Below are 13,527 nucleotides of genomic sequence, written 5' to 3'. Positions count from 1 at the left end.
ACGTTCCCAAACACCCCATGGTGAAGCAACTCATGACCTGTTTGCTTTTGTGCCCATATTGAAAGTGAAAATACATAACTATAAAGAGATAGTTCACTTACTCAGAAGTACTTATAAAGTAAGTAAAATTCCGGCTGGAGAGATGGCTCAGTGGTTAAGGGCACTGGTTGTCCTGCCAGATGGTCCTGATTCAATTCCCAGCAACCACATGGTGGCTCACAACCATCTGTAATGAGATCTGGTGCCCTCTTCTGGCCTGCAGGCGTACATGCAGGCAGAACACTGTATACGTAATAAATAAATAAATCTTTAAAAAAAATAAGGGAAATTCAGGGCACCATTTTATAGGTGCAACTGATTACAGAGTGTAGTATACATTTGATTTACAAATTCTATAATGATAGTAAACAGAGGTGCACATGACTCTGGTTAAGGGTTTTCCCCTGAAGTTAGCCTTCCCCGGGCTGGAGGGGGATAGCTCTTTTTAAATGATGATGCAATTTTCATTTCTCCCCTAGTCAATACAGATACAGAAACTGCTGTTGTCAACGTCACCTATGCAACCAGAGAGGAAGCAAAGATGTAAGTGGGTCTGAGTTTGCCTCCTTGCAGGTGTATTCGGGCTTGTCTCTGGTTTCCTTTGAGTCCTGCTCCTGGAAACCCTTCCTGAGAAGACAGGTGCCAGCCTGTCCACATCCTCTTGGACATGCCAGGACAACTCCAGGGTATCCATGTCTGTGCAATCCCAGGGAGCTCGTACCAGGCTGTTGGGTGATCATCCAGGGGACTCCGTGTTGAACAGTGTTGAACTTGGCATCAGCAGGAAGGGAAGGATACCAGCGTTATGATACTGCACTCAAGGGCTCACTTTGACGAGCTTCCTGGGGCCTCTTTACTTGGAGCCTCTTTACCTGGAGCATGCTCGTTCTCCACAAGGAATGTGCACAGCCTTCTGTCCACACTCACTGAATGGAGACTAAAACAGTAGTTTTTAATGTGTACGATATTTTAAAAAGGATTCACCTCAGTGACAACAGCAGGCTTAATTGTCTGGGAATATTCCACCCATGTGCCGGACTTGGACTCTCTACTCTTATTCTGTTCATTACTCTGTTGCTTCAATAATGATTAGAGTTTACTACTAAAAGTTTTTTAGGGCTGGAGAGATGGCTCAGAGGTTAAGAGCACTGCTTGCTCTTCCAAAGGTCCTGAGTTCAATTCCCAGCAACCACATGGTGGCTCACAACCATCTGTAATGAGATCTGGTGCCTGTGGGGATATGTGCAGACAGAACATTGTATACATAATAAATAAATAAATCTTTTAAAAAAAAGTTTTTTAAACAATAACAAAAAACAAGATTTTTTTTTTAAATCTTTTGGGCTTGAGGTGGGGGGATTATAGCCATGTCCTGCCATGCCTAGCTAAGAAGTTTCTGTTGGTAGGAGGTCCTTGAAGTGCCTCATAGGCCGGTGAAATTAGAAGTATAACAGGTAGTCGTACTTCCTGGCTGTGTGTAGCCCAGGCTATACCCATTCCAAGGTAATTACCTCACTGCTGTTGCAGTTCTCAGCACGTGTGGAGACATAGTGTACCCATTTTCCTACCGACAGGCTCAGGAAGGTAAATAATTGGTCATTGCTCAACGTACGGGCTCATCTGCTGTGGAGCTTGGCCAGGCCATGCCACCTCTGCCCATCCTAGCCATAGCCCAGTGCCACTTGGCTGGTATCTACACGTTACCCGCTTGCCTTCATTGAATTCAGAAGGTTCTGTTTTGGAATGAATTCGCAAACCCTCAGTGTTACCCCAGTAGGGTGGCTGCGGGAACATGTAAAGGCATTCTCCCACTTCATGTACAGTTTTGAAAACACAGAGGTAGATTTTGTTGTTTATAATGGTTATTTGTAGATAATCTGTAACCTTGAGGACTGAGGGCATAGACACACCCTATCTGCTATAGAATAGTGAATACTGAGACGTTACCAGCCGGACACTGGGCAGTCTGGTCTCTAGGCGTTTGCCCCTGAGGAAGAGCTGTAACTCTTCAGTCAGAGGTACCCATGGTAACGTGATTTTTCAAGAGACTGGGCCTAATGTCCAAGCTTAGGGAGGCTCAGTAGCAAAGGTTACAGCGAACCGGGAGAAGGCTGACCTCGTTTACAGTTGTGTCCAGTGGAGAAGGCTGACCTCGTTTACAGTTGTGTCCAGTGGAGAAGGCTGACCTCGTTTACAGTTGTGTCCAGTGGAGTGGGCAATGGATTCTATAAAAATATTTGATGATGGAAAATGTTTAGCGTGTTAACTGAGTTTTAAGGACCAGAAATAGAATATCCATTTTTAATACGTTTTAGTAAACAATGCATAATAAGGACAAGGAACTATCCATTCTATAGCTTCCCTCATTTGTGTTTATGGGTTTCTAAATGTCTCGAATATATTTAAATTTGTGATATGATTAAGATAATCATGAAGACGTGTTACAGTTAGAAAGCAATTCTCTTGGACCCATGCCTACAGTTTTTGGTGAGAGGAGTTTAGTCTCAGGGGTGAGGTTGGGGATGGGGATGCAAACCGCAGAATTGTGCCTTAGTCACCTAGACCTAGATGCGGAAAGATCGTCCCCTGAGACTCCAGGGGTGAGACGGGATTTGTCTCTGCATCCTTGATGCTTGGCACAGGCACCACATAAGTGGCTAGTGAGCGAAGTGAGTCAGCCCTCCCTCCAGACGCCCAGGCTTTCCTGTACTCTCCGGTAAGCCTTCCTACCCTGCTGTGTTTCAGAGCCATTGAGAAGCTGAGTGGGCATCAGTTTGAGAACTACTCCTTCAAGATTTCCTACATCCCCGATGAAGAGGTGAGCTCTCCTTCACCCCCTCAGCGAGTCCAGCGTGGGGACCACTCCTCCCGGGAGCAAGGCCACAGCCCCGGGAGCTCTTCTCAGGCCAGACAGATTGATTTCCCACTGCAGATCCTGGTCCCCACCCAGTTTGTTGGTGCCATCATCGGATAGGAGGGCTTGACCATAAAGAACATCACTAAACAGACCCAGTCCCAGTACATGCCGCCAGGGCTTCCTTTGCTTCCTTCTGAGGGGTCGCCTGCACCCTGTCTCCGCCATGCTCGGAGCACTTGTTGCTATAGTGGAAGGCTTTGTCATATGGAGCAGCTCTTCTCCCGATAGACTGGCTAGACTCACCTCTGGTGGGGGCTGTGATGAGTGTTCATGCTGATGACGTAATCATCATTCCCTGAAAGGCTAAGTCCATGAAGAGAAGACTGAGGACCTCCAGGAAGGATGGTCCCTTTCGCTGGCGTTCTGTGAGCAGATCTGGTTCCACAGTGGCTGAGAGGAGCCTTGGTCATAGGATGCTCTGGTGTGAGCTCTTACCTTCTACTGAGTCATCCTTGGGTTAACCATTCTTTAGACCATCTAGGTTGTCTTCTGTAGAAGCTGTGGGTCACTGCTACATCGAACAAGAAAGTATCTGGCTTTGTGTCTGACTTTCTGTGTAAGAAGACTGAACTGGAGGTAGCAGCCAGTGGGCAAAATGATTTGTACAATTGTTGATTTTTATATGACCGTTAAGACCACAGCACACTGTAATGAAAACGTAGGACTTGAAAACAGTGACGTGTGTTCAGATTTTTATGAACTAGTTCATCTCTTTGAGTATCAGTTGCTTCTGTGAAAAAGGAAGCCACTGTGTTTTACCAGGATCGTTGTGAGAATGCACACAATTGGGCAGATCAAATGAACTGACGTTGCAAAGCACCAGATTGCAAATACTCTTACCTGAGCTGGTGTGTCTTACTCCAGGCTTGAGTGAGTGTCCTGTAACCTGCAGAGGACACTGATGGGTAAGACCCAGTGTGCATATTCCCTGGAGGGAAATGCTGAAGTAAGAAGTTGTAGTCTAGCTGGGTGTGGTGGCGCACGCCTTTAATCTCAGCATTATAAAATAATTTTTATGTCTCTGTTCTGATTGCAAAAATTGTATAAGGTGGCTTACGTTTCAGCGAAGCGACATTAGTTCTCAAAGTGTGGGTCCCAGTTTGAGAAAGAGGTTGAAGACTGGGTTCTTTCTAACAGTGAAGTGGAAAGGGCTGCCATCAGTTACGAGACTCTGAAAGTGGACAGAGTCTGGAAGAAGGCAGACTGCCAACAGAAAGGAAACCAGAACCTTAGGAAGGCAGAGAGGCAGACCTCTATCCCTCTGTCTCTCTGTCCCTCTGCCCACACTCCGATACACAAAGCTTGCTTGAGTTTGGTGTTGGAATTCGGATTCACATATGGCAGAGGTCAGCACTGCTCCTTTGGGCTGCTCCCTTCTCACGTTGCTCTTCACTTCTCTAGACGTTTGAAGGCTGCACAAAATACTGGCTTTAGTACCAGGTTGTCTGGGCACCTTGGTCCTGCAACACTCCTACCAGAACGGCCCCCTTCTGACCGGAGCTGCGGGGGGCTTACATTTGGTCCAAGCCCCCTTGCACACCGGCCCCTTGGAGAGCAGCCTGAGCTGCAAGTGTGCTGATAGCATTTCCGCTCTCCTCACTGTGTTGGCCGGGGCTGTGCTTTCTTCCGTCCAAGGCCCTGTTGGACATTGCTGTGCTATGGCTCCTGATTCTTTCCCTATAGGGTAGACATCCACAGAAAGGAGAACTCTGGGGCTGCAGAGAAGCCTGTCACCATCCATGCCACCCCAGAAGGGACATCTGAAGCGTGCCGCATGATTCTTGAAATTATGCAGAAAGAGGCTGATGAGACCAAACTGTAAGTTTGTGCAGTGCTGTAAGATTAAAAAATATGTTAAAAAGCTCCTCGAGAACACAGCACACAGAATCACCTGTCTAGGATGAATGGGGGCTCACAGAGGCCAGGGAGCCTATAGGGTCTGACCTAGGTCCTCTGCGTGTGTGTTATGACTAAGTAGCTTGGTGTTTTTGTAGGATTCCTAACAGTAGGAGTGGGGGCAGTCCCTGACTCTTCTGCCTACTTATGGACTCTTTTCATCTTCTTGGGTTGCCTTGTCCAGCCATGATAGTATATGCATGGTTTTATAGTAGCATATTATGCTGTGTTTGGTTGGTGTCCCTGGGAAGCCTGCTCTTTTCTGAGGGAAGATGGGGGTGGGTGGTGGGTGGGGTGGGGTGGGTGGGGAATCTGGAGGAGAGGGGGAAGAGGGGGAGGGAGAAGAAATGGTGGTTGGGATGTAATATGTGAGAGAAGAATGAAAAAAAATATGTTAAAAAGCTCTTAAGTGTGTTATTCAATAAAGGTAGAGAGGATCATGTTTGTATTACTCAGGGTTCTCTAGAGGAACAGAACTGATAGAATGAATTTACATATGTATATATACATATATTCATACACATGAACATTATATATAAATAGAATGTGTATGTAATGTATACACTATATACAACTAGAATATGTATGTTATATATATATACATACAAGACCTCCACATATATGAATTTATGTTCATATATGTGTATATGTGTCTGTATATATTTGTGTGTGTGTATATATATCTATATACCTATCTATCTATCTATATGTGTGTGTTTGTGTGTATATATATATATATATATATATATATATATATATATATATAGAGAGAGAGAGAGAGAGGGAGAGAGAGAGGGAGAGAGATGGGGAGAAAGCGAATTTATTAGAGTGGGCTACAGGCTGTGACCTATGTGGTCTAGCTAGTCCAGCAATGGCTGTCCACTAACAAGAAATCCAAGAGTCCAGCACTTGTTCGGTCCATGAGGCTGCATGTCTCAGATGGTCTTCAGTAGATGGAATCCCAAAGAGGTACACTCTGAGGCCAGTGAAGGAATGGACTGGCCAGCAAAAGCAAGAGCTTCCTTCTTCCAAGTCCTTTCTACAGGCTGCCGGCAGAAGTTGTGGCCCAGATTAAAGGTGGATCTTCCCACTTCATATAATTAAGAAAAATAGCTGGGTGGTGGTGATGCACACCTTTGACCCCAACACTCCAGAGGCAGGGGCAGGCGTCTCTGAGTTCAAGGCCGTTCTAATCTACAGAGAGTTCCAGGACAACCAGGGCCACACTGAGAAACCCTGTTTCAAAAAAAAAAAGAAAGAAAAAAAAGAAAGAAAAACCCTTCACAAGTGTACCCAGCAGCTTAGGTTTTACTTAAATTTATCTGTAGTTTTAAAAAAGATTGTCAGTCTTCAAAATCTGTGGGCAATGGTGGCAGCCTTATAGAGAAACGTTGAATATCAAACTCATTTGGCAAATAATAGCAGATGTGATGTGCAAAACCAAGACTAAAGTGTTCTAAAAAGAGCAACGTTACAAATCTGTTATCACATTTCACCTAACAGTTATCAAGTATTTACTTTACTTGCAACTGTTTGAAGTCCCCTAAATGTCATGGCTTAATTTGAGGGAACCCTTCTTTGATCTAAATTATTGAGGCTTTTACAAATAACACCCCCCTTGGTTCTTTTGATTAGTTGTATGCCTCTTATAAAACGGCTGCAAGATGGGTGTGCGGATGGGGATTTTAAGATGTCGGATAGAACCACGATAGAGTTTGAATGTCTGAGTTTTTCTGAGCAGCTGCCCTGGGCCGAGCACTGAGCTTCATGTTGAAGCTACAGCTATGAGCAGGAGTAAACACGGCGGTGAGAAATCAGCCTGGTGACTGCACACGAGACTCATCCAAGACTCGGGGACGCAGGGAGTGACTTGAGGGTCCAGGGAGGACAGGACCAGAGGGGGCGAGGAAAAGGCACATGATACATGATAAGACACTAAGCTTCCTTTAATTTGCCAAGTGTGCTGGATGTGGGAGCAAGGTCGACAGGCTCCTCTAACCTCTGAGGGGTGCATCCTGGGACAGCTCCTAACCATATTGTTGATTTGGGTGCCTTGCAATGATGTGCCTCTCAGATGCTTCCGTTGTCAATTAGTAGAAAATTCAAGTGGCGTAAGTAGTGAGAAACGTATTGTCAAATAACACAGAGCCCTAGTTAGAAAAGCTCCGAGGTCGCTGGAACCTTGGGCTCAAAGATCTGGGATGTTTTTCTGCTTTGCTTTCCTTACAGTATCGCAGGCCTTGTATCACCACAGGAAGATATCCAAACTTGAAAGGAAGGCTGTCACGTTGTGTGCCTTTTTAAATGTTTGGAAGAATTGTGGTAAAATACACATAACAATGTATTCATTCACACTGTTATAAAATACATGTCCAGAATTTTCTCAGGTTACAAACCGGAACCTCCCTCTGCCCATTAAACAGCTTCTGACTTCCTAGTCTTGTCTCGCTGTTCTCACCAATTGGGTTACTTAGACCAATGGTTCTCAACCTGTCGGTCACAGCCTCCTGGGGTCAAACACCCATTCACAGTCACATGTCTGATATCCTGTATAACCAGATATTCATGACAGTAGCAAAATTAGTTATAGAGTAGCAACAAAAATAATTTTATGGGGAGCTAGAGAGATGGCTCAGCAGTTAAGAGCACTGACTGCTCTTCCAGAGGTCGTGAGTTCAATTCCCAGCAACCACACGGCAGCTCACAACCATCTGTAATGAGGTCTGATGCCCTCTTCTGTAATGCAGGCAAAACACGCATACAACTACACAGAGAAACCCTGTCTCGAAAAGCCAAAAAAAAAAAAGAAAAAAAAAAAAGAAAGAAAGAAAAGAAAAGAATATAATGGTGGTTGGGGTCACCACAACATGAGGAACTGCATTAAAGGTCCGCAGCATTAGGAAGGTTGAGAACCGCTGCCTTTAATACTTGCTATGAGTGGGTCACATGGATCTGTCTTCCTGTGACTGGTTTATCTCAGCCCTCAAGTTCTTCCACACTGTAGCACATAAAATGTCCACCCCCTAATCTGGATTATACTGCTGTGCCTTGACTGCTTCTTGATGATATTGCTATGAATGTCGATTTGCAAATAGTCATTATTTTGATTCCTTTTTGATATATACCCAGAAGTGGGATTGCTGGATTCTATGGGATTCTATTTTTTAATTTAGTTCCCACTGGCCTGCCTCTGGACACACTCACTGCCACCTAGCTACTAGTGAGTAGAAAGTGGAAGTAGAGTTACCACTGTGTGGCTCATTTCAGACAGAATTTATTAGCTGAGGTTGCGAAAGAACCTTAAAAAATGGGTTTCCATTTGTAAGAAGTGAAGATAACGACACCCAGAGACAACGCAGCCTCTGTTCTAAGTGGTGAATCTACTTTCTCTTTTTTAGAGCTGAGGAGGTGCCTCTGAAAATCTTGGCACACAATGGCTTGGTTGGAAGACTGATTGGCAAAGAAGGCAGAAATTTGAAGAAAATTGAACATGACACAGGGACCAAGATCACCATCTCATCGTAAGCTCCCCCTTCAGACTACTTATGTTCAGGAGTGACTGATTGAGCCTTCCTAGCCTCTACTTTTCTCCAGAGTGGAAATGCTCAGCCGTGCCATACTCTAAGCAGCAGGAAGCAGGTCCATAGGGTTGGCTCTATAGCCCACCAGAGCACTGACCAGCAAGGGGGGGGCCTGGGCTCCATCCCCAGCACCATGAAATTGTTAAGATAAAAAAAAAAATCCAGTCAGTTCTGCGGCACAAGCTTGTAATCCAGGCTCTTGGGAGAAGAGGCAGCTGAAGCAAAAGTCCAAGGCTAGCCTTGGCTGCACAGTGAACTCAAGGAGAGCTTTAGTGAGACCTTTCTCAAAATACAAAGTAAGACTTGGGGCTAGGGATATAGCTCAGAGGTAGAAGGCTTTCCTTGTAGTAAGAATTTTCTGTCACACCAGCCAGCTCCCAAATAACCTCACAGAAACTTATTAATTATGAAAGCTTGACTGATAGCTTAGGCTTGTTTCTAACTAGTTTTTATAACTTAAATTAACCCATATCTTTTTTTAAAAAAAAAACAAAACATTTATTTATTTATTAAGTATACAGTGTTCTGTCTGCATGTGTGCCTCAGGCCAGAAGAGGGCACCACATCTCATTACAGATGGCTGTGAGCCACCATGTGGTTGCTGGGAATTGAACTCAGGACCTCTGGAAGAACAGCCAGTGCTCTTAACTTCTGAGCCATCTCTCTAGTCCTAACCCATATCTTTTAATCTATGTTTTTTTTTTTTTTACTTTTTCTACTTCCTCTCCGTCTGGCTGGTGACTCCTCTCTTCTTCCCAGCATTCTATGTGCCTGAAAATATTGCCTAACTATTGGCCATACAGCTTTTTAGTAAACAAATCAGAATAACATATCTTCACAGTGTACAAAAAGATTATTCCACAACATTTCCTAGCATTCGTGAAGCCAAGGATCATAGTACTAGTCACTAGTAAGACTTGCGACTAGATAGCAGGATTCTATGCTACAGTGTTAGGAAAAAAAATCAAGTCTTTACCAGGATGTGTTTGTGGTCTGGAATTTTATTCTTCCTGTCTTTTCCTCATTGGCCAGCTTGCAGGATTTGAGCATCTATAACCCTGAGAGAACCATCACGGTGAAGGGCGCCATTGATGCATGCGCCAATGCTGAGATAGAGATCATGAAGAAGCTGCGAGAGGCCTTCGAAAACGATATGCTGGCCGTTAATGTAAGTACCCAGTCCTTCCTTCTCTTGGCTTTCCGACAGCTAAGGCAGGACCCGAGCTCTGTAAGGATAGCTGTCCTTCAGCTGAGGAGGAAGTGCCTTAGGGCAGATGGGAAGAGCGTCCGACTTCCTAGGATTAAAGATGTCTTTAATCTGGTAAACACAGACCAGCATGAGCCAGTAAAATCATACCTTCCAGACCGTAAAGTGAGGTGATGCTCATGATCACATATATTGGAACAGGAAGGTTTCAAACCTGGGCTACACACACACACACACACACACACACACATGCGAAGTAATGTGGGTCAACAGGGCTGGATGCTGTGATACGAGAATAAAAATTACGGGTCCAGGAAAGTGGGTTCCCCTGTTTTCTAAACTTTGTGTAATATTGTGGCCTCTCTTTCTTTAAAATCCCAAGTATATACTTTAGCCAGGCCTGGTGACACACACCTTTAATCTCAGAACTGGAGAGACAGAGGCAGGTAGATGTCTGTGAGTTCGAGGCCAGCGTGGTCTACATAATGAGTTCCAAGCCAGCTAGGGGTGCATAGTTAAACCCTGTCTCCTTTATATATTTAAAAGACTGGGCTGGAGGTTTACCTCTGTGGTAATATGTGTGTAGCATAGGTAAGGCCTGGAGTTAATTATTCAGGGTTAAAACAGATGGCGTCATAGGGTAGAGAGACCTTGTCTAGTCTGGGCTTTTTTTAGGGGGAAGTCTATCTGAAGCAGGCATTTCAGAGTGGCTAGTGGGAGGAAGGCAGGGGCTAGCTCCTGATTGGCATCTCTTGCTTGCTGGTTGGTGCTTGTAGTTGGCCTAGTAAATGCTGTCACCCACTTGAGTGCTCTCTAGCACATTCTTCCTGTTCCTTAATTCTCGCCTTATTAATTGTTTAAAATTATTTCCCCATCAGCAAAGTCCAGGCTCATCTCAGAAGAGTGAAATCTTTCATTTTTCACTATCATCTTCTGAGACTGGAAAGGGTCCTCTGATCAGCCATCATGGGCCACAGTTCAGCCCCCACAGTTATCAACCTCACTGACCTCTGGGCTCCATTGGACCCTTCCTCTTCTTCCCATCCCCGCACTCACATCTCACAGAGGAGTAAACACTGACCTGCAATCTGTGTTGCGCCGCCTCCTCTTGCCTCCTCAGCAACACTGCAGGTTCCTCGGGTCAGTCCCATCCCCACCTCTGCAGCCCCCCCATGACTGCCTACCACACAGTAATTGTGGGCCAGGATGGGCAGAGCAGAGCATCCTGAGTGAGCAGCATGGTGGCATTTTCTTCTGGCCATCTCATTCTCCTGGGACTCTGTCTTTGCTAAACATCTCTTTCATGAACACCTGATGTGCTCAAAAGGGTGTAGGTGCCCTACACATCGCCATTTCAGCGCATGTCCCTTAGATACCTGTGCCAAGTCCATGCTCTGTGAGAGAAATCACATAATCACCAGCTCTTAACATACAGCGTGAGGCGATGGTGAAGGATCCAGGTTTGCTGTTCTCCGTTTTTACAAAAAGGGACATTTTTCTAGAGTGACTTTACCCACAGAGAAGGATTGGGGCAGGCTGGGCACAGGCCAGCATAGGGACTACATTTCTCTGCCTCCAGCCCTGGTGAGGATGCTAGGTAGAAATGTAAAATAAGTAAGGAGATCTTGAAGGTTCTGACCCGTCCTTGGGTGGTTAGAAAAGACTGGTGTTTGTTCTCATTCAGCAAATGTTAATATGGAGTACTGTGTGTCAGATATTGAATACAGCTCTAAGTAACATGGCCACTGACCCCGGAAGTGAGGCAGAAGCAAGGCACTGAGCCCGTGATTCTGTCTTGTATCTTTGAGGGAATAGGAGCGTTAGGAGAGCCTAGAAAAGGCCATGTCAACTGGGAGGGGGTCGGGGAGACACCTGGACAGGGGAGCAAGAAGGACCAACGACAGGGCACCGGAGTCCAGAGGTGAAAGGGCACAGGGTATGGAGGGAGCAGGATTTGGTGGGGAAGTGGCCGGGGCTCAGCAGGAAAGCAGCTGGTGAAGGCATGGCTGACCACAGTCAGATGCGTAGCTACACCCACGGGGGACAGGGAAGCTTTGAGGGAATGTCAGAGTTAGGTTGAGAGGTTGAGGTTTGTTGTCCACACCCAGTACAAGGTGAGGAAGTCCAGGTACCGGGGCGGGACAGACAGGGAAACACTGGTGCTGTGCAGACAGGAGGTGGAGAGTGGCCACGGCAGGCCTGGCCTCTCTGGGCTTCTCTCCCTCATCTTTTTTCTTCGTTTCTATTCCCAGCAACAAGCCAATCTAATCCCAGGGTTGAACCTCAGTGCACTTGGCATCTTTTCAACAGGACTGTCCGTGCTTCCTCCACCAGCAGGGCCCCGTGGGGTCCCCCCCAGTGCCCCCTACCACCCCTTCGCTGTAAGTAGCTCGGTGTCCCGAGGCTCCCTCAGGCTGGGCACCTCCAGGCAGCACAGCTACTCTGCCATGTTGAGTAAGGGCAAAAGCGTTTATTTGCATTCTGGCTTCGTGGGTGATTATTATTCGAGTGAAAGCTTTTCCAGTGGGAGATTGACACTGATCCAAGCTCTGAACGTGTGCTCTCAAACATGGTAAGTGTCATGCCACAGAGAAAAAGAGCCGCACCCCGATTCATTCACTCGAGGTCCATTTTATAAAAATAAAAGTTGTTGGTCTGGCAGTGGTGGTGCACACCTTTAATCCCAGCACTCAGGAGACAGAGGCAGTTCGAGGCCAGCCTGGTCTACAGAGCAAGTTCCGGGACAGCCAAGGCTACACAGAGAAACCCCGTGGCTGTTTGAAACAACATTCATGAGTGTTCCTTGTTTAATACAGATGACACCTGGATTATTCTTGAGTAGATACACATTCCCACCTTTGTCCATAATTCAAACATACTTTATTGAAAGGAAGTTTTAAAAGGAAAAGGCCCCAGCGTCTGAGTCTAAACAGCACACTGCCTGATATTTAGTAGGTTATCAGTCAGTGTGGTGTGACTCATAACTCTCGGCAGAAGAAACGTGAATGGTATGTTTCCCACTTGTTGCCCTCATTCACAATCATCACTCAGGATTAGTACATGACCAAGTGGGACCTGAAGACACCGGACACCAGACACGGACAGCTGCCCTCCCCGCTTTTTCTCCTCTAAACACATGGCTTGTTTTGTGTATAAACTGTCTCAGTGGGGAAGAAGCAGGTGGGTGAGCCAGTTCTGTTCTGCTCTCTGGTGTAGTGGGCGTGGCTAGTGGCTCCTGGGGCCCCCTTGCGTTCACTCAAAACAGGCATGAGCTGGCACCAGGCCCAGCACCTTCCATCCGGCAGAAGCTTTTCTGAGGTGTTGGGAGTCACCGCATACCATCTCTTCGGTTCTGTCCAATTTCCCTTAAAGGAAAGGAAGGAGCCGCCACTGGGCTGTGTAATGGAGGGGTCGTGGCAGACGCACACGGGGCGGCGGATGGGGAGTTCACATCCTTTACCTTTGCTGTGAGACGTAATCTCTGAATAAGTGCCCTTAGAAGCCACCGAAGACGGCTCACTTCCTGGGACAGGCTGAATAAGGGGCCTTTTAGAGTCTGTCTGAAAGCTAAAGCCCCTGATAACTGGAATTACAGTAGGAAATGATGTGTGCAATTTAACCGTCACAGCGTTCTCTTAGACAAAATTGGTGCGGGATTTTTAAGCATAAAGATAATGTTTTCTTAATCCTTGAATGGTGGCTCCTGTCTCTAATCGTAGCACCTGAGAGCCTGAGGGGGTAGGATTCCAGAGGTTTCAGGCAGTCTGGGCTACGTAGGTAGACCCTGTCTCAAGAAAATGAAACAGATAAATAAATAAAAACTGAATATGTGATTTTTTTTGGGGGGAGGTGGCCTTTAATGCCATGCTAAGGAAAAGCCTCTTCAT

The 13,527-nt window shown here is 46.1% G+C and overlaps 2 protein-coding genes across 2 annotated transcripts in view; both read left to right on the top strand.

The window, feature by feature from the left end:
- LOC114684920 (insulin-like growth factor 2 mRNA-binding protein 2) overlaps positions 1-12,323 on the top strand; it is a 56,564-nt gene extending 44,241 nt beyond the window's left edge. The window contains 1 exon segment of the mRNA XM_037209869.1: positions 11,893-12,323. Coding sequence (XP_037065764.1) covers positions 11,893-12,216 — 324 coding nt within the window. The 3' untranslated portion in view covers positions 12,217-12,323.
- Positions 281-9,838, top strand: LOC119088820 (insulin-like growth factor 2 mRNA-binding protein 2). Its single transcript, XM_037209868.1, has 5 exons — positions 281-582; positions 2,785-2,857; positions 4,640-4,774; positions 8,251-8,373; positions 9,466-9,838. The coding sequence occupies exons 2-5, from the start codon at positions 2,850-2,852 to the stop codon at positions 9,812-9,814; spliced, it is 615 nt and encodes a 204-aa protein (XP_037065763.1). The 5' UTR covers positions 281-582; positions 2,785-2,849; the 3' UTR covers positions 9,815-9,838.
- Positions 12,324-13,527: the final 1,204 nt, after the last annotated feature.

The sequence above is a fragment of the Peromyscus leucopus genome, chromosome 12 (assembly GCF_004664715.2).
Source record: "Peromyscus leucopus breed LL Stock chromosome 12, UCI_PerLeu_2.1, whole genome shotgun sequence".
NCBI classification, from domain to species: Eukaryota; Metazoa; Chordata; class Mammalia; order Rodentia; family Cricetidae; genus Peromyscus; species Peromyscus leucopus.
Note: the sequence above shows the minus strand (reverse complement) of the source record. Positions and strands in the feature narration are given on the sequence as shown.